We start from the raw sequence: 24,990 nt of genomic DNA, 5'->3' as shown, positions 1-24,990 counted from the left end.
CACTCTTCTTATCATTTGCTCCACTCCACCTCACTAACATATTCTGGATTTTTATCTACTAAGAGCTAGCTTTAAGGAGACTTTGGTCATATCACATTATTTGCTTTCTTTAAGGCTCTAGTGTCTATCTACTAACTTTATTTGCCATTACTGAAAATTAAGAAATACCACCAACCTATTGCCACTTGGATACTGTACTACAATGTCATGGTCTTCATCAATGCCACAAACAGTTCCAGTTGTAGTTAAAGTCTCAAACATGCCGTCAGTCCATCCTCCATGACCATGCTGCAAAGACTGTACAATTTCTAGGTCAAGATCTATATTTACCAGGTCACCAATCTGCAATCCACCAGGATTCCTGTTGCCATTCTGCTCACCTGTAATTGCAGAGAGAGTTGACAAAGAAAAAGGAAAATCAGAGCAACAACATGCAATTGCATTATTTTTAAACAAGAACGAGCTCTAGATATTTTAGTTACCACCTACCTAATCTTAAAATGTTTTGAGAATACACTGTAAGTATCAGATTCTAGAACTAGAGAGCTTTAAAAAAACAAAACAGACCAAAACAAACATCAGACTCAAAAATTGAAATAACGTGATGATTTATAACAACAAATGAACAGGAGTAGAACCTTTAAAAGATTATGTAACGCTTTATCAGAACACACAGTTCTGGGTGGTGGAAACATTTACTTTTCTGCCTGGATGACTTGTTGACTATCACTGCATCAGAGCCATGATAACTAACTAGAGAATACAAAACAGAACCCTAGAATTATTTTTGTCTTTGAAGCACTTAGTACTATTTTTTACCAAATGGTTCTTCGGATTTTTGCCTAAAGAGCATTTTTAAATATTTCAAAGCCCATTCCCTAGATTATTTTCAAAGCTGGTTCTGGGAAAAAGGATTCCTCATCATAAAACACTACACTGAGGGATCCAGAATGTGTATGTTAACTCTACACTTTTCTTGTGAAGGCAAGACGCGAAAAGGAAATTTTCTGAAAGCAAGAGAAATGGAAGAGCTCATCAAAACCTAAGTATTTCTTCCATGCTCTCCTTTAAAAAAAGAAAACTAAGGTATGTTGCAAGAAAACAGCACTTTTTAGCAAAAAGACAAATCAAGTGATTTGGAAAGAAGAACAGAGAGTTCACATGAGATAGGAAAGCATTCAGAGACTAAAGGCTTGAGCAGAAGAATGTGGTAAATGTTCACCATGGCAACAACAAAGAATCTATAAAATAAAGGTAGTTTTGGTTTTCTTGTTCTTTTTTTTAATGATACATGAAATTATATTTATTATATTACCTTAATCTTGTATTAAGAAGGCAATTTTACAAAAATTCTAAGGAATTCATAAGCATTAAATTCTCGGATCCTATTCTCAGTAGTGTAAGATATATAATATTGATAGTTTAAATTTTTCAACAATATAAATTTATGAAAGACAAACGTTTCAAATATATGACATATAAATGGCCTATCAATTCTCAAGACACGACAATTCTTTCAGAATCTAAATAAATCATTGAAAAAGAAGAAATGCTTTAAAACCAAAATAAAACCAGAAAATTATCTCTTTAAACAGCTTTAATGGTAACTAATTTTTTTTTAAGTCCAATTTAAACATTTTTCTGAGTCCATGAACTCTGAGCTATTACTTAGTAATTTTCTCTAGTCTGCTAACTCACCTAGCACAGGGCAGTGATCTCTGTAGAAAGAACCTCCTTTGGCATCCTGGACACACTTCAGATCAGACTAAGAAAAAGAAAAGAAACCAGAAAAATCACTCTTGAAAACTTCAAGAATGGGTCAATACCTTAAATAAGCAAATGTTCAATCAGAACATACCCTCAGCAGAAGTCAAGAGTAGTTCTGGGTTAAGAGTCAGACTAAACATTGCTTGGAAAAGCACCCATGAAAAACTATATACTTAGGGCCAGCCCTGTGGCCGAGCAGTTAAGTTCACATGATCCACTTCAGCGGCCCAGGGTTTCACCAAACTGGATCCTGGGCACGGACATGGCATCGCTCATCAAGCCATGCTGAGGTGGTGTCCCACATAGCAGAACTAGACAGACCTACAACTAGAATACACAACTATGTACTGGGGGCACTTTGGGGAGAAGAAGAAGGGGAATAAAAAAAAAAGGAAGATTGGCAACAGATGTTAGCTCAGGTGCCAAGTTTTAAAAAAAAAAAAACAAACTATATACTTGATCTTCAGACAGGTCATACTTTACCTTTAGCTTTCTTTTAAAGTTCAAAATTAAAATGCCTAGGGATCAGCCCAGTGGCGTCGTGGTTAAGTTCAGCGCGCTCCACTTTGGCAGCCCAGGCTTGCAGGTTCAGATCCTGAGCACAGACCTACACCACTCATCAAGCCCTGCCACGGCACAGATGTTAGGTGAGGGCCAATCTTCCTCAAGCAAAAAGAGGACAATTGACAACAGATGTTAGCTCAGAGCCAATCTTCCTCATCAAAAAAAATGAAAGACAAAAAATTAAAATGCTTATGGGCCAGCCTGGTGGCATAGCATTAAGTTCACATGCTCCGATTCGGCAGCCTGGGGTTCGTCAGCTTGGATCCTGGGAGTGAATTTACACACTACTTATCAAGCTACACTGTGGCAGGTGTCCCACATATAGAGCAGAGGAAGATGGGCACAGATGTTAGCTCAGGGCCGCTCTTCCTCAGCAAAAAAGAGGAAGATTGGCAGTGGATGTTAGCTCAGGGCTAATCTTCCTCAAAAAAAAAAGAAAAAGAAAAAATTAAAATGCCTAGATCTTTACCATTATAATATTTTCAGAAACACATGTTAAAAATAAAAGGACTGTAACAAATACCTGGTATTTAACATGTACATAAAACATCCCATTTTAAAGATACTTTTAACAAAAAAGAGTTCAACTTATCTGATCTTTCGAATCTATGAAATATACAAGGCAGGTATTAACTCATTTTATGAAGGAAATTATCCAAAACTAAACCACTATAAAGTAGAAAAGGATAGAAACAAATCCGTTATTTGATTCCTTGTCAATTTTCTTATATACATCAACTTGAATCCTTACTTCACCATAACTTGGTTAACTCAAGTTCCTTCCCACTTAGCTTTTATAAGGAAACCAATTATTATTTAAGTATCTGAATGGGGAGGCAGTTGTGGTATAATGCAAAGTACAAAGAATATGAACTTAGAAGAGCAACCATGAGGTTTACTGTGAAAATTTAGAAGTACATTTACTTAAAAGTGCCTAGTAGTACCTGACACACACACACACACACACACACATATATAGTAGGCAATTAAGGAAAGGAGCTCCTTTACACACACACACACACACAGAACCCAACTCTTCTACAGCATTCTTCGCCACCAGAGCACTACATTTAGTTCACTCCTAGCCAAAGAGACACATGGGTCAAACTGTTTTAATGTGATACGTTAACCCAGAAATTCCACTTCTAGGAATCTGTCCTAAGGAAACACACCTGTAAATGTGTAGACACATGCAGAAAAATGCTTACTGAAACAGTGCTTGCAACAACTGAAAAAATAAAAAACCCAACCCAGATACCCATCAACAGAAATCTCATTAAATAAATAATGGCATAACCATATAGAGGAGTACTACTCAGCCATCAAAAAACAAAAAGAAAAGAACGGGATCAATTTCTATATATACTAGTCAGTAAGCACCTGGGCACATAAAGCACTAAGGCACTTGAACGAAGTTAATAATCAGTTGGAACCCTCAAGAATCCACAATTTAAAAACAGGGAGAGGCACAAAGATAATAACGAAAAACTGATAACCAACGCTATATACAATTATAAAAGTTGGCAAGTAAAGTATTTGTTTAGATTAACATGCCTGGCTTTACATATAAATGGAAGAAATTAAAGCAAAGGGACAGTGGGGTATTTTTTCCCTCTCCTAATGAGGGGCATAAAATAGCTGAAAAAAGTTAAATTTAAAGAATTCTTTGAATGAGGAATATATTCAAGATGGAAAGGATGTAAAACACATTAACATTCTGGCATTGATATAATATTTAATTATATTCTATAAATTAAATAGCTGAGGTCAACATTTGAACAATGATCCATGAAGTGCAGAAACAGGGCAATCCATTGAATAAAGCACCATTATTTTCCTAAACACTTAAGTAACTCAAAGTGTTTCTAGGATAATCCTTTTCAATTATCAACTCTACACTTTAAAAATACAGGGGAAAAAAATCTCCTTAAAAAGTAATTTCAACACTTATTGTAATTTATACTTTTATCAGCTACCAGAGCCTAGAATACAAACATACCATAAAAAATCTCATTATAATACCATTCTCAATGTCCATGCCAAGCAGCAGCCTTAGAGATGATTCTAAATCTTTTTGATAGATTTTGGTAAATAAACTCCCGACTTCCATTTATAGGGGATCAGCTCTACACAATCAATGTAGTAATCAATGTATAGTAAGTTACTCAAACATTAACTGAGGGCAAAATCATATTTACCATTAAATAAGTTTAAAGAAACGTAGTAAAAATGTAAAGTTTATTCAGTTTGCACTTTACAGATTTTCCCTCCTATTGCATATCCATGATTCAGATAGCTGTACCCTGAGACAAAAGGAGATGACAAAAGAAAAAAAATTAAAAAAGATTAAGATCTACTGTTATTTCTCTTTTTTCATCCATCCAATATTTTCACCTTTTGTGGTTCTTACTACTTACCATGCCCTCAAAGCCAACTCTGTAAAGATTCTTAGCACCATTATCCCAGAGAACATACGCTGCACTATGCGGGCTTGATGCACTCCAGTCCTGGATTTCTGTTACCTGAGGGAATTTTTGGAGAAAATAATTTTTTAGAAGAGAGAGAGGAGAGGTTAGTTCTATTATATTTAAATCTTAAAAATCATTTCAGCTACTATCATGTGTAATACGATGATTAAAAATACTTATTTGCCAAATATGTCACTTCTAACATATAATGACTTACAGAGACATTTCTCCAGAATTATAAGGTAATTTCTAAAACCACTGTAGAAATTTTAAATTGGGAGCCTTAGTAATTACATTAATAGACTATCATAAAATACACACTTCAATATGAAACTTTAAATCTTTACTCTCAAAGGGTTCCTTTAAAGAAAAGTGTATTCTTTTAAACCCATTACGCGATACAAAATCTTAAATCTTTAACCAAATACCCAAAATGATTCAAGATAAATCTGCTCTCTGATAGCTAAAAGCTGAGAAGCACAAACCTCAACAGCAGTGTTCAAAGAAGACTTGAGTGACTTTGCTCCTCTAGCAGTATCCCTTAGCTGCCCCAAAAGAGCAGACCATCCTAAGCTAAAACACTACACTTACAACAGAAACCCAAACACAATCTGTAGGCCCTATGTGCCTCCAGACTTATTCGTAAGCTCATTTGATATTTAAGGAAAAAAAAAAAAAACACCAGGGTTGCTATTGCTTAAAGGCCAAGAATAAACTTCACAAAAATAACACACAACAAGCACTAAACCTGGGTATTCTCAAGTAAACTAGTTTACGGCTACAAAGGGAAAGTGGCACATATGGAACTCATTACTATTCCCCATCATGACACGTATAATCAGCCACCCTTCATAGTTACTTAGAATGCCAGACTGATGCTAAACATAATTTTTAAGGCATGACCTTAAAAACAGACAATTATTTCAAATAAGATATAACGAACCTTCCATCTTTACCTTGTAATAAAGAAAGTTTTGTAAGCTACGTACTTTATGGTGCTTTTGTAGAGATAAAAATGTTTTATATTTAAGATTTAATCAAACATTTGAGAAATATTTCAAGTTGTTAGTAAATGAGTCCATTTATTCTTCTTAATTTTGAAATAAATTATACATTATAAAAATATAACATACGTAAACCTTAAAGAATAAAAAATGAAAGGAAACCAGCGTAAGAAAAAAAATATTACCAGTATTTTTCAAGACCCCTGTGTGCCCCTTATCAATTCCATCCTCCTGCCTCCCAACATAGGTCACTACCAAACTGAATGTAGAGTCCAGCACGCCTTGCTTTGCTTCATGATTTCTACAAGTAACCACTGTATAACCTGACAAAGCAACAGTTTCTAACACTCTAAAGTGAAACATGCAATCTTGAGCAAAAAATTCCTTCTAATTCTAATACAGTCAGATCCTACTTCACTTGTTTTAAAAAATACAATGCTTGGGGCTGACCCAGAGGCACAGCAGTTAAGTTTACACATCCCGCTTCAGCAGCCTGGGGTTCGCCAGTTCAGATCCCAGGTGTGGACCTACACATGGCTTGGCAAGCCATGCTATAGCAGGCATCCCACATATAAAGTAGAGGAAGATGGGCATGGATGTTAGCTCTGGGCCAGACTTCCTCAGCAAAAAGAGGGGAGGACTGGCAGTAGATGTTAGCTCAGGGCTAATCTTCCTCAAAAAAAAATTTTTTTAATTAAAAAAATATTTAAAAAAAAGCAATGCTAGATTAAATAAGTCTGTATTTTTATAAGAGGGACAAAAAAACATTTGACTAACTAAAAAACAAAGACCACGCATTTTATTTAAATCAATTTCACCCTAAATTTCAAATTACTTTGGATAAAAGCAAGTTCATTAGTCAAGCTTTGAATCACTAAATGAAATTCCTTCATTTGTTAATATAATTTGACTTCTTAGTGAAGGGGAAACAAAGTGGAAGACATAAGAAAATAACTACATTAATTTTATACTTTCAATTCTGATTAAGAAATATATGCAGAATGGCTGCTAAAACCATTAGGTAAAAGGTTGCTGAGAAACTCCATAAAGGATCAAATTGACAATACCTGCATCTACTGATCAATTTTCACATCACTAATAGTAGGCTAATCAAATCAGATTTTATGTGGCTCTTGATGTGTGTGATGCAATAAAAAGTACGCAGCACCACTTACGTACGCTTGCCAAAACAAAACTGAACCTCAATCTAATCAAGTCTCTACATTTAACAACTAGTGTATAAGAAATACAAGGGCTAGAGGCCCAAGTTCAGGAATACCATAAAGAATCAACGGGCCAGGGGCCAGCCCCGTGGCATAGTGGTTAAGTTTGGCGTGCTCTGCTTCGGCAGCCTGAGTTCATGGGTTGGGATCCCTGGCACGGACTGATAGCAATCCTCAGCCGTGCTGTGGAGGCATCCCACATATAAAGTGGAGGAAGACTGGCACAGATGTTAGCTCAGGGCTAATCCTCCTCAGCAAAAATATCAACTGGCCAAATCAAAAGAACCTGGTTTCTTCAACAAATAAATGACTTTTTTTATTTTGAGGAAGATTAGCCCTGAGTTAACATCTGCCGCCAATCCTCCTCTTCTTGCTGAGGAAGACTGAGGAAGACATCCAGGCCCATATTCCTCTACTTTATATGTGGGACACCTACCACAGCATGGCTTGCCAAGCAGTGCCATGTCCGCACCCGGGCCGATGAAGCAGAACACGCACACTTAAGCACTGGGCCATGGAAGTGGAATGTGTGCACTTAACCGCTGTGCCACCGGGCCAGCCCCAAATGACATTTTCTTAAAATGCTGATAATTTTTTAAGTTGGGTGGGTGCATGGGAATTTGTTACAGTAATCTTTCTACTCTGGTGTTCCTAGAAAACATATCTAATGTACCTACACGAAACACTTAACTGAGATACATTCAAAAGCATTTGTAAAATCAAAAACAGTCTTAAAATACTAACATAGGTAATGGTACTTAAGAAACCCTGTAGGAATACACTACACACTTCCACGATGTCTTTACGTCATGTTGGCCAGAGTCTACAGCTGACACGTTTATTTTTGTCTCTGAACACTGTTATCACCATGCAAATCATGGTTCATGTTGGCATGTGGTGGGCCACAGACTGCATCAGTACTGCAACATTAGCCTGGGTTGGTACATATCGCATAATACAGCTCATACTAGCCACACAGTTCAACACATGTAGTAATGGGGGTTGGGTAGGGATCCTAAACCTCAGAAAAAAAAAAAAGAAAAGAATACACTACACATTATTCATGTGGGTTATACCAGGGGATTGGGACAGAGCAGCCAGCACTGAAGGAAAAACGGGGACTTACAAACTCTCCGTTCACACACACGACAAACACAGACGATCAAACTTACATTTGATCTTAAATATGTGCTTAAACAATGATACCCTAAAGATTTATTATCATGTTAAGTTCCCTCACTCACAGACACATGTGCAAGAGGGTTTCATGTATTTTCTCGTTTTGTTCTTAAAATGTAACGTGTATTAAATCGTAACAAACCAAAAATGTAATACTGATCAACCAAAGCCTCAAGAACACCTTTTTATCCCCTAAAAGTGCCAATATAACAAAATCCCAGAAAGTTCCATTTACATGGCTTCAGAACTTAACAGCAACTGCCTTCAAAAGCTGATGAAAATAATAATTTCCAACCCTCCAGCCATATAATTAACTGTGGGGAAGAAGACAAAGTTACAAAGATTTTTAGAACGAAAGTATTAAAAATTTACTTCTCGTGCACTCTTTCAAAAGAAGTTACTAGAATGTGTACTCTACCAAAGGAAAGAGCAAGCTAAGTAAGACAACGTAAGGAAACACAGAAAATATGAGATCTAGCCAGGAAAGAGGCAAAGGCATCCATCAAAGGGAGCTCCCAGGGTGACAGCAGGGCACAAAGGGTGATCAAGGGTGATCTGTCCAAATAGCAGCCACGTGATTCACAGGCCAGACTTGGTTGAAGGCTATCTTCTCACCAAGATCCATACTGTCATTGTACCATTTGATTGACCTGAGGACACAATGCCTAAGTGAGTGTGACCCAAATTCTCAAGTGTACTTGGCTTACGGACTAGGTGATGATGAAGGTCCCGTTCTTGCCTCCATCCCCCATTCTCTGCCATCTAGATGAGCCTGAGGTCTCTCATCTCACTCCACAGAATATTCTGCTTCAACCTACTCCTGAAATTTTGAGGTGGACCATGGTAAGCCCAGAAGCAAAAAATCCATAGCAGAGATCTCATCAAGATGGCAGCGTAGGCAGACACTGAGCTCATCTCCTCCCATGAACACAACCAGGTTACGACTACTTTTGGAAAAATTACCCTGGATAGAAAACTGAAAACTGGATAAAAAGAACCCCCACAACAAGGGACAGTCCTGACTAAGGCGGAAGAGGCAGTAATTCCTGCTGGAGAGGAAAAAAGCCACCTTTGGGAGCAGCAGAGATTCTCAGCTGGCCAGGCAGGAGCCAGCCTAAGGTACACAGCCCTCCCTGGAGGAGTGAGGTCCAGAGCGGGGGCCGATACTGCTATAAGCATCCTTCAGACTCAGCCCAACTGAGATGAGGGTCTTACTGTGTGGCTTCCCTGGCTATTAACTACAGCAAGGAAACCCCCAGAAAAGCTATTGGATGAAAGCTGAAAAGACCCTGGTCTTAAAGGGCTCACACACAAACTCACTCACCGCAGCAACCTAAAATCACCAGAGAGAAGGCTGACAGTCCTTTGGTGCAAAGAGACTCACCTGGTGGGCTCTGGGGGCACCTTGGTGAGAGGAGGGACCTCTCCAGAGACTGAGACATTGGTGGGGGCCATTGTTCTGACCTGGTCAAGGAGTGCTGACACAGACCCCGGTGGATGCCACTGAGATTCTGCCCTTGGCCTGTTAGCCTGGGGTCTGCCACACCCACAAGAGCACAAATTTAATCCACTTCAGCCAGGGCAGGCAGCCTGCCCTAGGGACCAGCGCCACCCAACAGCAAGGACTCAGGCTACTTTTCCGGCCTGCATTGACTGGGTGCCTTGATCCTCTACAGGTAGGTGAGTGTGTCGCCTCTGTGGGGCAGGGCCTGTGTGAGGACCAGGTGAAGTGAGGGGGGCATTGGTGGAGAGGTGGGGGCCTCTGCAGTGTGGTGTCAGGGTATGCTCCAGGGGGTTGGGAAGTGTGCACAGACCAGGACTGTGTTGACGGTGTGTGTGGCCCTGTGGGGGGATGAGGCTTATTAGCGGCAGAAGACCTGAGCTTCATAAACAGCCATAAAAAGGATCAGCCCCACCTTCCAAAGCCTAAAATAATTGAGTGCTCCCTGCCTAGGACTAGCCCCACTCCGCTGCACTCCTGAGAGAACTGACAACAGCCTTGTAGGCCTGAGGCCTATACCAACTGTAAGCCCCAGAGTCTAGCAACCCGCTACACTGGGTACGAACCCAATTAAGAGGAAAACTGCAACGGGAGCATGCTGATAGACTTTGTAGCCAACAGTGCTGAGGCTCCCCAAACCAGATTTACAAACAGCCGACCAGGGAAGGAAAGACTAGACTCCCTGGGTACCAGCAGTAAGAGTAACCCTGCCACAGCAGAAAGACACAAGTAGCCCATGAAAGGGTCACTCCTGCATCATTTGGACTGGCGACAAGAGGGAAGAACACTGCTGGGCCTCATAAGGCGTCTCATACATAAGGCCACTTCTCCAAGATCAGGAGACATAGCTGACTCACCTAATACATGGAAATAAGCACAAAGAAAGAGGCATGATGAGGAGACAAAGGAATACTTTCCAAGCAAGGCAACAGGACAAAACTCCAGAAAAAGGACTAAATGAAACAGAAATAAGCGACCACTCGACAAAGAGTTCAAACAAAATCTCATAAGGATGCTCACAGATATTGGGAGAAGACTGGATGAACACAGTGAGCTCATCAGCAAAGAACTAGAAAATATAAAAAAGAACAAATCAGAAATGAAGAATACAATACTGGAAATGAAAAATTCACTAGAGGGACTCAATAACAGTAGAGGATGCAGAAGAATGGATCAGCGAGCTAGATGAAAGACTAGAGGAAATCACCCAAGCAGAACAGAAAAAAAGAATTAGACAGAATGAGAACAGTCTAAGGGAACTCTGGGACAATATCAAGCATGCTAACATTCAGATTATAGGTGTCCCAGAAGGAGAAGAAAAAGAGAAAGGGACAGAAAATTTATTTGAAGAAATAATAGCTGAAAATTTTCCTAACCTAAGGAAGGAAACAGACCTCCAAGTTCATGAAGCACAGAGAGCTCCAAACAAGATAAGCCCAAAGAGGCCCACACCAAGACACATTATAATTAAAATGTCCGAAATTGAAGATGAAGAGAGAATTCTAAAAGCAGCAAGAGAAAGGCCACAAGTGACATATAAAGGGAAGCCTATAAGGCTATCAGAAGACTTCTCAGATGAGACCCTACAGGCAAGAACAGAATGGCATGAGGTATTTAAAGTACTAAAAGGAAAAAACCTACAGCCAATAATACTCTATCCATCAAGGATATCATTCAGAATGGCAAGAGAGATAAAGAGCTTCCCAGACAAGCAAAAATTAAAGGAGTTTATCTCCAAGAAACCAGTTCTACAAAAAATGCTGAAGGGACTTATTTAAGTGGGAAAGCGATGACCACAAATAGAGATTAAAAAAATTGGCAAAAAAAAAAAAAAAACCCAGGCAATAAAATCATTTGTAAAGGTAAAAATATAGTAAAGGTAGCAGATCAACTACCTGTGAAGATAAGATGAAGGTTAAAAGACAAATGTACCAAAATCACCTATTTGATTGATAAGTGGGGAATAGATAGACACACACTAAACAAGAGACTATGATTTCAAAAACATAAAATGTGGGAAGGGAGTGAAAAAGTAGAGCTTTTAGAAAGAGGTCAAGCTAAAGAGTCTATCAACTCGATACACACTGTTATATACATAGAATTTATATAGGATCCTCATGGTAATCACAAATCAGAAACATATAATAAGTAAGCAAAAAAGTAAGACAAAAGAAATCAAACATACTACTAAAGAAAACCATCAAACCACAAGGGAAGAGAACAAGAGAAAAAGAAAGGAACAGAGACGAGCTACTAAAACACCCAGAAAAAAAAAAGTAACAAAATGGCAATAAATATATATTTATCAATAGCTACTTTAAATGTCAATGGACTAAATGCTCCAATCAAAGGCCACAGGGTGGCCAACTGGATAACAAAACAGGACCCATGTATACGCTGCATACAAGAGACACACTTCAGACCTAAAGACACTCACACAGTGAAAGTGAAAGGATGGAAAAAGATATTCCATGCAAATGGCAAAGAAAAGAAAGAGGGGGTAGCAATACTTGTATCAGACAAAACAGACTTTAAAACAAAAACGGCAATAATTATTGAGACAAAGATGGCACTACATAATGATAAAGGGAACAATCCAACAAGAAAATATAACACCTATAAATATCTATGCACCCAACATAGAAGCACCTATATAAAGCAATTATTAACAGACATAAGAGGAGAAATAGACAGTAACACAATAATAGTGGGGGACTTTAACACTCCACTTACACCAATGGATAGATCATCCAAACAGAAGATCAATAAGGAAACACTGGCCTTAAAGGACACATTAGACCAGATGGACTTAGCAGATATATACACAGAACATTCCATCCAAAAACCACAGAATACACATTCTTTTCAAATGCACATGGAACATTCTCCAGAATTGATTACATATTACTCCACAAAACAAGTCTCAATAAATTTAAGAAGATCAAAATAACACCATGCATCTTTTCTGACCACAAAGGTATGAAACTAGAAATCAACTACAGGAGGAAAACCAGAAAAGCCACAAAAATGTGCAGATTAAATAAAACGCTACTGAATAATGATTAGGTCAATGAAGAAATCAAAGGAGAAATCAAAAAATTCCTAGAAACAAATGAAAATGAAAATACGACATGCCAAAATCTGTAGGATACAGCAAAAGCGGTTCTAAGAGGGAAGTTTATAGCAATTAAGGCCTACCTCGACAAAGAAGAAAAATCCCAAATAAACATTCTAAAAGGGCATCTAAAGGTACTGGAAAAAGAAGAACAAACAAAGCCCAAAATCAGCAGAAGGAAGGAAATAATAAAAATCAGAGCAGAAATAAATGAAATAGAGACTAAAAAAAAAACAATAGAAAAAAATCAGTGAAACCAGAGGTGGTTCTTTGAAAAGATAAACAAAATTGACAAACCCTTAGCTAGACTCACCCCCCCAAAAAAAAGAGAGAAGCTTCAAATAAATAAAATCAGAAATGAAAGAGGAGAGATTACAATGGATACCTCAGAAATACAAAAGATAATAAGAAATACTATGAAAAGCTATACGCCAACAAATTGGATCATCTAGAAGAACTGGATAGATAAATTCTTAGAAACACACAACCTTCCAAAACTGGACAAAGAAGAAGTAGAGAATTTGAACAGATCAATCACCAGTAAGGACATCGAAATAGCAATCAAAAACCTCCCAAAAAATAAAAGTCCAGGACCAGATGGCTTCCTTGGTGAATTCTACCAAACATTCAAAGAAGACTTAATACCTATCCTTCTCAAACTCTTCTAAAAACTTGAAGAGGAGGGGAGGCTTCCTAACTCCTACAAAGCCAACATTATCCTGATAACAAAACTAGACAAGGACAACACACAAAAAAAATTACAGGCTATATCACTGAAGAACATCGATACAAAAATCCTCAACAAAATGCTAGCAAATCGAATACAATACATTACAAAGATCATACATCATGATCAAGCGGGTTTCCTTCCAGAGATGCAGGGATGGTTCAACATCCACAAATCTATCAATGTGATACACCACATTAACAAAATGAAGAATAAAAATCACATGATCATGTCAATAGATGCAGAGAAAGCATTTGACAAGATACAGCATCCATTTATGATAAAAACTCTAAATAAAATGGGTATAGAAGAAAAATACTTCCACACAATAAAGGCCATTTATGACAAACCCACAGCAAATATCATTCTCAACAAAGAAAAACTGAAAGCTATCCCTCTAAGAACAGGAACCAGACAAGGATGCCCACTGTCACCACTCTTATTTAACACAGTACTGGAGGTCCTAGCCAGAGCAATCAGGCAAGAAAAAGAAATAAAAGGAATCCACATTGGAAAAGAAGAAGCGAAACTGTCATTCTTTGCAGACATGATTTTATATATAGAAAACCCTAAAGAATCCACTAAAAAACTTTTAGAAACAATAAATGAATACAGTCAAGTTGTGGGATATAAAAATCAATGTACAAAAATTGTGTGTCTATACACTAACAACAAAGTAGCAGAAATTAAGAACACAATCCCATCTACAATTGCAACAAAAAGAATAAAATACCTAGGAATAAACTTAACCAAAGAGGTGAAAGATCTGCACACTGAAAACTATAAAACATTGTTGAAAGCAATAGAAAACACAAAGAAATGGAAAGATATTCCATGCTCTTGGATTGGAAGAATTAACATAGTTAACATGTCCAGATTTCCTAAGGCAAGCTATAGATTCAATGCAATCTCTATCAAAGTTCCAACAACACTTTTCACAGAAATAGAACAAAGAATCCTAAAATGTATATGGAACAACAAAAGACCCCAAATAGCCAAAGGATTCCTGAGAAAAAAGAACAAAGCTAGAGGTACCACACTCCCTGATTTCAAAATATACACAAAGCCACAGTAACCAAAACAGCATGGTACTCGCACAAAAAGAGAAACACAAATCAATGGAACAGAATCGAGAGCCCAGAAATAAGCCCACACTTTTATGGACAGCTAATATTTGACAAGGGAGCCAAGAGCATATGATGGAGAAAGGAGAGTCTCTTCAATAAATGGTGCTGGGAAAACTGGACAGCCACATGCAAAAGAATGAAAGTAGACCATTATCTGACACCATGCACAAAAATCAACTCAAAATGGATTAACAACTTGAATGCAAGATCTGAAACCATGAAACTTCTGGAAGAAAACATACGCAGGATGCTCTTTGACATCAGTCTTAGCAGCATATTTTCAAGTACCATGTCTGACGGAGCAAGGGAAACGAAAGAATGAACAAATGGGACTACATCAAACTAAAAAGCTTCTGCACAGCAAAGGAAACCATCAACAAAATGAAAAGACAACCTAACAATTGGGAGAAGATATTTGCAAACCATATATTAAAGGGTTAATATCCAAAATATACAAAGAACTCATACAGCTCAACAACAAAAAATCCAACAACGCAATTAAAAAATGGGCAAAAGATCTGAACAGAGATTTCTCCAAAGAAGATATACAGATGGCCAACAGGCATATGCAATGATGCTCAACATCATTAGCTATTGGGGAAATGCAAATCAAAACTACAATGAGGTATCACCTCACTCTGGTCAGAATGGCTGTAACTAAGAAGACAGGAAACAACAAATGTTGGAGAGGATGTGGAGAGATGCAAACCCTCATACACGGCTGGTGGGAGTGCAAACTGGTGCAGCCACTATGGAAAGCAGTATGGAGTATCCTCAGAAAATTAAGGATAGATCTACCATATGACCCACCTATCCCACTGCTGGGTATTTATCCAAACAACTTGATAATGCAAATGCATAAAGATACTTGCACCCCTATGTTCATCACGGCATTATACACAATAGCCAAGACTTGGAAGCAACCTAGGTGCCCATCAAGGGACGAATGGATAAAGAAGATGTGGTATTTATACATGATGGAATACTACTCAGCCATAAGAAATGATGAAATCCAGCCATTTGCGACAACATGGATGGTCCGTGAGGGTATTATGCTGAGTGAAATTAGTCAGAGGGAAAAAGTCAAATACCGTATGATCTCACTCATAAGCAGAAGATAAAAACAACAAACACATAGCAATGGAGACTGGAATGGTGGTTACCATAGGGGAAGGGAGGAGTGGGGAGAGCAAAAGGAGTGATTAGGCTCACATGTGAGGGGATGGACTATAATTAGTTTTTGGGTGGTGAACATGATGCAATCTACACAGAATTCGCAATATATTACGATGTACACCTGAAAGCTACATAGTGCTATAATCTAATGTTACTGCAATTAAAAAAATTAAAAATTAAAAAAAAAATCCATAGTAACCCATCACCTCGGACCATACTCCTGCCTACTGCCCAGAACTTGGCTCATACTTCTGCCCTGCCTGATATCCAGACTGTGCTGCACCCTCAGCACACTAATGACCTTGCCCACTGACTACCCCTTTGGGGAGAAGAAATTAAAAAAAAAAAAAAAGACAACTGACAACAGATGTTAGCTCAGGCAGTAATCTTTGGGGAAAAAAAAAAAAAGAATATAGGTTTCAGGAGAATAAGAACTTCATCTCTTTTGTTATTGCTACATCCCTGATGATTGAAACAAACCTGCACACAGTAAGTGTTTGACAAATATTTACTGAATTTTAAAAAAAGCAAAGGGGCCGGCCCCATGGCATAGTAGTTAAGTCTGGTGTGCTCTGCTTCAGCAGCCTGGGTTCGCAGGTTTGGATCCCAGGCACAGACCTACACCACTCGTCAAGCCATGCTGTGGCAGCGACCCACACACAAAATAGAGGAAGACTGGCACAGATGTTAGCTCAAGGCTAATCTTCCTCAAGCAAAAAAAAAAAAAGAAAAGAAAAGAAAGAGGAAGATAGGCAACATATGTTAGCTCAGGGCAAATGTTCCTCATTGAAAAAAAAAAAGCAAGTTTGCTTCCTTAATAAAAATTAAAGTACTTAAAATATAATAACTAAAATATATCTGACTTTCAAACAATAAAACTAGATATTATTTAAAATGAGATCAATATAATAACAATACTCTGAATTTAGAAAACATCTATTTGAAAAAACAGTTAAAAATCTTAAATTCAAAAGAATCTATACAGCACCAAGTTGTACAAAAAAGGTTTTCAAGTTCCTGTGAAGAGTCCTTCAGACGACAGACTTGAAAATCATCATTCCTCAATGCTAAAAAACAATTTTTTCAAGAAGGTAACAGTGACACTGATAGTGATTGACATCTAAGTCTCAAATGTGAAATGTTACTCACTACATTTAGCATCTAGCATAACAGAGTATACACATTCAATATTTGTTGACTGAATCAATGAATGAATAATCAGCAAAGGCAACATAAAATCCAACACAAATAAAACCAACAACCCACTTACCCTAATACCTCTGGCTATCCCACCCCAGTTAAACAGGCTATACAAAATTCCCCTCGGAACGACCACTATAATTGACCCCTGGACAGCTCTACACACTGCCTGAGGAGGGTCACAGAGTTAAGTGGACTGGAAACAAAGTAGCTGCCTATTACCCTTCAGAAACAGGCCTTTGAGGGAATGCAATATAAAACAAATTCAAATTAAATTTTAATATCAAGAAAGTTGAGAGCATGAGACTGCTTAGAGAGGACTGGTCCAAACAGGATGTTCACCAACGCATTCTGGGCAACCAACAGGACTATGAAGCCTAAAGGTAAAATCTACCCAACAACCTTCTCGAGGAACGCTAATATTTAAAACAGAGCAAGAACAATCTCTTTTCTTTCATGAAAAAAAAGAAACGAAGACTTTAAAAAAATTTTTTGGCAAAGGAAGAAAATGGGCCAAGAAATTCAATTATAGTAGTAATAAAAATCTCCTGAACATACAATATTCTAGAATAACATGAGGAATCAAGAAAAAAATTTTACCTTTCCTCTACGGCCATTTCCTCCGTCCTGATCTTCCCACTGCCAGTCCACTCCTCGTACCACTCTGGCACCTGCAAAGATCCCTCTAGCTGTAATCTTCTTGGATTTTCTACGAGACTCTAACAGAACCCTAAAAATAAAATTATTTATTTTCAAATTTATATAAAATAGGTAACTAATTTACTTTTTAAAACAAGAGTATATAAAAGGTTATTTTGAAAATATAATATTTTCTTTGTTCTGGTTAACACTGTAGCAGTAATGTGACAGGATATAACTTTCCATATTTCCTAGGTGATGATGATGATGACAGCAGTAGTCTGAAATAATAACAGTTAATATTCACTGAGCTTCTACTATACATAAAAGCACTTACAGACGTATAAAATCTGTTACACTCCTTAAGAGGAAGGTATTGTTATATTATTCATTTTACAAATGAGGAAACTGAGTCTCAAACAGGTAAATAATTTGCCCAAGGTCACAAAAGTTACATAGTAATGGAACCAACATATGAGCCCATTCTAACCACTTCAGAATCTCACTAAACTCCTCACTACTTTAGAGATGGCAAACCCAAATCCCTACAACTGTCGGGCAAGTAATATAAATGAGGGCCTTGACAGCACCACAGCAATGACAAACGGCAAATGGCACCTGACCTCAGGTTTAGGAAGACAAGAAGGAGTGGTAGGGACCTCAGTGAACTGCAGAGCACGATCCGTCTAAGGGTGCGGTGCTCCTCTGCTTCAGCCAACTGCTGCCGTGAACAAATGCAGGCCCAATGTTCACAGTCTGCTGAGGTGTGGGCATGTGGGTTCAGAATTCGGAAACTTAGATTTTTGTGTGAAATCACCTGATTTTAAAAGCTTAGCAATGGTTCAAAAATTTAGAGCACTGTATAGGTCGAGTAAAATATATCTGTAGCCTGGATTTGACCTAACTGTCTCCAAAGTATTACACAGCTACAGAAGACTATGGACCTTGAGAAAGACTTCTACACTCAACTATCTGGACCAGCTTGGATCTCCAATGCCATCTAACCTTTATTCTTCTATATCCTTCTCATTCATAAAGTCAGAAAGATATCTCATTATTCCATTCATTTTTAGAATGTCTTTATTATACCCTAACTTTAAAAATTGTTAGCAAAAGACAAAAATAAATAACTTGTTCAAAATTACTTAGTTAATAAATGGCAGGACCAGGATTTGAACCGGGACAGTCTGATATCAAAACCCATTTTTCTATTACTCCTGCTGCCCCCTTACAACTGGCTAGATTCCTGGTTCTATGCATTATCCATAGCTACATGAGAAGACTCAATCACCTGAAACTCTACACCCATACTCCTCTCTCTTTGCTCCTAAGACACTTAACACATATCTCTAGATACCGTCCAAAACATCACATGACAATCACTGTTGATCAAACAATCCCGTAACCTGTAAACTCCTTAAGAATACTGTCTTATTTATCCTCAAATTTGCAGAGGTATAGTAGCTACACTATAGTCTTAATAAATGTGTCCTGATTCAATCAATGGGCCCTAGTGTTCATCTGGTAGCAATTAATAGAATAGAAGGCATAGTGAGAAGCAAATAATCAGCCTCTCTTGGGCTGCCCTTGCATTTCCAAACGTTGAGTAGTACCAAGTCTCTATATTAGAGAAAGAACAGCCCAGATTATCTTGGAATAATTCATACAGTTCCATCTTCACAGAGCTCATTTCTTGCTATATAGCAGGCCTGGTCCACATCTAGCCTGCTATCTGCTAACTCCCGACTAAACTAGCTGTCAAAAACTATTTCCTAATCCTATTATTAAGGCTGGAGAGCATAAAAAATCTAACACACAAAAGGAATTGCAACTGAAGAAAAACTTGTTTCCCATACCGCTCACTTCCTGGTGTAGTAATTCTATAAAAGCGATGCCTTAAATGATGTTTATCTCCATGATAACAAACTGTACACAAATCATAATTTGTACACTCTGCACATTTCCATCGAATGCCAATGATTGGTTGCTGGCGGCAGGTATCACACATGGTTCCATCATGCTTGATGCCTATTAAAACAAGGATACACGCTTAGGTTAATTACAAGTATTATTTGCTTGAATATTACTTCCTAAGGGGAAAAATAAGAACACAGCATTGTATTTCAATAAAGTAGGAAATAATATTTCAAATGTACCATATATAGTTTAGAAACCTAGAAGTCACACGCATGCCCACATGAGCACACATGTACACAGCGTATAAATAGAGAAAACCTGAAAACCCACTCCTAACTGCCAACTGTGGTTGGAGCTGCACAGATGAGGAAGGGGAGGGTGCTTTCACCTTTTGTTCCATATACTTTTGAATTATTTAGTTTTATTATATGCATATTACTAATTTCATAATTTTAATAAGAAAAGACAAGAGATAGCACCTTTATCCTCTCAGATTGGCACAGTTGAAAAATAATATGTCAGTGCATGTGTAGATGGTGTCAAGAGAGCCAGAAAGATACCGCTGAGAGGGAAATATAAACTGATGGAACCTCTACGGAAGGTACAACAAACTGTTTCAAATGCCTTAAAAGACTCTGTACTTCCTTCAAATTTTTTAAAAGGTACATCCAAAGATACTAAATTGTGTGTAGTAAAAATAAAAACTTAACCTAACTGATGTCAAAAATATGGGGCTATTTATGTATAAACTATGATAATCCATAGAGGAAAAATCTATGCAGTTATTAAATTATGTTGTAGAAGAAATGTTACTGACATGGTGAACTACATTCTTCTTTTATAAAGTAGCTTACAAAGAATTACAGTATGCCATTTTGGTAAATACATACACAATACACAGAATATATGTGCACAGAAAAACTGGAAAGATAATCCCCAAAATGTGCTGATGGGCTTACCCGTAGTGGTTTTCCAAGTTTTCTACACTGACTGTGGATTAATTCTAGGAAGCAGCTGGGTGAGCTGGGGCACTTAATATGCAGTATAAGCATCGGAGATGCTGGTATGTGTCACATAACTAAAATAAAAGCTAAAATAACAAAAACATGAGAGACTCTAAGCAAATAGTTATAGAAACCAACTTTCAACTAGTTACTTCAGCAATAGGGTATGTAACCGCTACTTAGAAGTCTTTATTTCTTTTAACCCTTACACTAAAAGCTATTCCATGCTTATAAAAAGAAAATACATACCTTATCTATGTACACTACTCACTGCCACATGCCTGAAGTGAGAGTCTAATCTGTTTTCCCACGGGAAAGCACCATGACCAAAAACATCACAATTAATATCAAATAGCAGTAACAGTGAATGTCCACACAATGGTTAAGTTTCTGAACAAGGTCTAAAATAGGTCTCCTATGTCATCACAAAAGGTAAAACACTCTAAGCGAATCGGTATCCGCTGTGCACTGGGAGGTTCATCCTCAGTGATCTGCGCAGCTCTTCAAATGAGAGCTGGTGAAAGGGGAAGGGAAACGCACCCCAGACTCGCCCGCGGACCAAAGCGAGAGAAAGGCCAGTTTTCAGCTATTCCTCTTTTTATATATTTTTCATCTCTAAGTTCATTCTCCACAAAGTGCAATGATAGCAACATTCATGAGTTCATAATCTGAGCACAGGCTTTCTTTAAAAGGAAGCTTTTAAACACACAATGATAACTGTTAAAAAAAAAAAAAAGAAAAAAAAACAAAAAACCTTTTATGATTCATGGTTTTAAAAGAATACTTCAGGAAAACCATTAATGCACACAAAAGCACATCCAAATCCTTTCTCGGTTCTCATAGTTCCAATGCCAACTAAGCTACTGAACAGCTGTGAAACAGACTAATACCGAGAAGTGGAGAAAGTAAACAAAGCAGCCCATGCCACGACCCAGATGAGCACGGCGGCATGGGGGCATCTTTAATGAGAAGGCAATTAACTTTAAAACAAAAAGTTTTAAACTTTAAAACAAAAGTTGATATTTAAAGAAAACAAAGCAGGAGAAAGGGCATTAAATAAACAAGGCCAACATTTTACTGATCTCTTACATTGGTAGCATTTTAGTTTCCCCTACTACGTCCACCAATTCTTTCTCATCTAAAACATTCCCTCCCAGTCTAAACTTCCTTAGCAACGGCAAGAGTTACTTGGTAAAATTTTCATTTCATAAAATTTAATTCCCTAACTAAACCCATTAGTGCTTTTTCTCCTTCCTATAGAATACCATATCACCCTAGAGAGTTAAGGCTCTTTCCCTTCACTAAGCTTGATCAAGACATCTGCCACCATTAAATGAACCACCTGATGATAGCTTTTGACTCACTCTACTAACACTCAAATGACCATCTGCTCCTCGTTTTAATGGCATCTCGCCTAAATTCTATAACGTAGAGAATTTACATAGCTTAAGTCTTTTTGTTGGAAAATTTAATGAGAACAGTAAAACATGCTAGTCAAGATCAATAACCACAAATTCTTAAGAAAGCCATTAAAACAGCTCCAACTCACAAGGCACTGATTTATTTAAGTAAAACGTTAAATTTCTAGATAGAAAAGAGGACTGAAAGACAGAACTAAAGCTCTCACTACAAGCAGTTCACTCTATGAAGCACTTCAACACAGAACAAGAACATCTAAATTATCACTTTGTGTAACAGCAAAAGAAAAAGTAAACAATATAACTGTTTATTAACAGGAGAACGGAAACATGTATTAGGTATACAATGGAATACCTAAAAGGAATGTTCAACAGCCACATAACTGAACCATCATGCTGAATTTTTTAATTATAGAAGGATACACAATGTTGCAAAGTACCATATATTGTTTTCAGATATATAAAAACAACATAAATGTAAAAAAAAAACCATAGTAATAATAATTTCTAGATAGTGGTTACTTTAGGAGAGGAAGGAAGGGAATGAAATTGGGAAGAAGTACACAGAGTATTTCAAATATATTAGTAATGCTTTATTTCTAGATGGGTTCACAGGTATTTATTAATCAAGGATCTACTTGGGAATCTCAAATACTATGTAATAAATTTTTAAACATTTTTAAAATAAAAAATAAACATCCCTAGTAGACTAGCATGGTGCCCCAATTAAAAGATTTCACCTAACATTAAAAAATAATTCACAAGTCATTAACCAGTATTTAAACTAAATTACTTATTATGGCCTGTTTGTTGGTATCACTCAACCAACCAAGAAATCCTATTTCTGATTTATGGATTCATTCAACTTTAACCCTAAATCAGTGTGACAAAAAGTTTATAGAGATTAAAGAGGACTAACCAACTAAAGTATGCATCTTATTCTCCTGGAACCATCAGACTACATACTGGTTTAGCAATGGTCTCAAGTGTAATTAAAATTCCTAATGAGGGTGAAGCCTTTGTGACCTGCCAGCTGGTTGGTATTCCACATTCCCTACTCTTGAGAAATACTAAATTAATGAAAATATGTTCGTTATTATTAATAATCCTAGCCACTACTCATTAATATCAAGCTTGGTACTAATACATTTTATTTACATTCACATACACTTTATTTAACCTTCCTAACAATACTTTTAAAAAGTAGGCATTATTATCTCGATTAAGGATGAAGAAACTGAGGCTCAGAGAAGTAACTTGCCTACAGTCACACGACATGAGTAAGTGGCAGGCCAAACTTCAAACCCAGGTGGGGCTGATGACAAAGCTTGGCTTCTCATGCTCTTCACTTTACCAGGGTTTTCTTCCTACTTAACTCTGATCTTATTTGAAAAATAACTGCATATCCAGGGCATCATATTCCCCATTCAACCTACTGAACTCAAAATATAAGTGATTAAACTCTATTCAAATATTCAAATAAGTCTCAAAGAGATATATTTTAAAAATTGAAAAGATTATCTATTTTTAATTAATTTCAATAGTGCAGTAGAGTGGAACACCATCTACTGCCAACCAACTCTTGTTATGATTAAGAAAATGTGTTGAAGGCATCTCACCCAAAATCTACAACTCGCATCATACCTTTTCTGTTGGACAAGTTTATTCTCTTCTCTATTTTTGCAGCCTCTGCTATTCTACTGTATTACAAGCTTGCTTAATAAAATTGCAATCACACCCCACACAGTCCAAACAAAAGAAACAAATCGTCAAATTAGGCATACAATGGGCAATTTTAGTATCATTTGTTATTTTCAGCACTTGTTACATAGGGGTAGAAAATCAATGAAGTCAAACAAAATTAAGAATTTTATCCACTTTAACTTTTTTCCTGATAACTGAACTCATTTCATTTTAGAAGCAAAACATCTGTCTACGTACCTTGACCTAATCCAACTTCATTTTACAGGTAAAGAATTAAGGCTCAAAGAAACTAATGTTATAAAAAGGGGGGGTTGGAGAGTGCTGACAAACCGGGATTTGAACCTCCACCATCAACTTGTGAAATCTTGGGCAATTAGTCCACTTCTCAAGGCCCATTTTCTGATCAGTAAAATGAAGGCTATTGAATAACTTGTGTGTGTGTGTGAGGAAGACTGGCCCTGATCTAACATCTGTGCCAATCTTCCTCTATTTTACGTAGGATGCCATCTCAGCATGGCTTGATGAGTAGTGCTAGGTCCGTGCCCAGGACCTGAACCTGCGAACCCCAGGCCACCAAAGCAGAGTGCACGGACTTAACCACTCGGCCACGGGGCTGGTCCCTCAAATAACATTTTTATGAGGATTAAATGAGATAAAGTATCTAAAACATTTATTGTCGTGCCTGACACACGACTGGAGCTCAATAAACGTTAATCCATCCTCCTAGTTAACAGGCCCACTTGATATAATCTAGAATGAACAAATACCTGGATTTCCCTAGTAAACTAGTGCATTGTCCACTACTCCATGAAAAGAGACTGGGGGAGAGGGATGAGCAAGGCACCATAACGTAAAATATTACAACCACCAGCTTTTATGATTTATATCACTAGCCTGCAAAACTCCCAAAATTCAAATAATGATTTTAATATCAAAAAGTTTCCAGTCTATTTCTTGCTTTTTTAGGAACAAAATTATCATCAAGAAGATAAATCCACCCCTGGAGAAAACCAAATACTCATATCACGGGTGTGCTTAGAGAATGTAAACTAATTCTAACCAAAGCAAGTATCTACAAAAGCAAATATCCTTGGGCCAGCCCAGTGGCATAGTGGTTAAGTTCACGCACTCTGCTTCAGCAGCCTGGGGTTCGCAGGTTCCTATCCCAGGTGCGGACCCACACAATACTCATCAAGCCATGCTGTGGTGGCATCCCACATACAAAATAGAGGAAGACTGGCACAGATGTTAGCTCAG

General features: G+C 37.5%; 1 protein-coding gene across 2 annotated transcripts in view; it reads right to left on the bottom strand.

The window, feature by feature from the left end:
• MIB1 (MIB E3 ubiquitin protein ligase 1) overlaps positions 1 to 24,990 on the bottom strand; it is a 138,659-nt gene that overhangs the window by 103,410 nt on the left and 10,259 nt on the right. Inside the window, exons 1-6 of one of the 2 annotated variants that reach the window (XM_070513387.1) lie at positions 20,567 to 20,678; positions 19,547 to 19,718; positions 17,652 to 17,781; positions 4,749 to 4,853; positions 1,699 to 1,765; positions 176 to 380 (exon numbers count right to left, since the gene is read on the bottom strand). In XM_070513387.1, the coding sequence (XP_070369488.1) occupies positions 176 to 380; positions 1,699 to 1,765; positions 4,749 to 4,853; positions 17,652 to 17,781; positions 19,547 to 19,698 (659 nt within the window). In that variant the 5' untranslated portion in view covers positions 19,699 to 19,718; positions 20,567 to 20,678. Of the gene's footprint in view, positions 1 to 175; positions 381 to 1,698; positions 1,766 to 4,748; positions 4,854 to 17,651; positions 17,782 to 19,546; positions 19,719 to 20,566; positions 20,679 to 24,990 lie in introns of those variants that run through there. The other variant, XM_070513386.1, reaches the window with a different exon arrangement.

Source organism: Equus asinus, chromosome 7 (genome assembly GCF_041296235.1).
Source record: "Equus asinus isolate D_3611 breed Donkey chromosome 7, EquAss-T2T_v2, whole genome shotgun sequence".
Lineage (NCBI taxonomy): Eukaryota > Metazoa > Chordata > Mammalia > Perissodactyla > Equidae > Equus > Equus asinus.
This window is presented reverse-complemented; position numbering and strand designations above follow the sequence as displayed.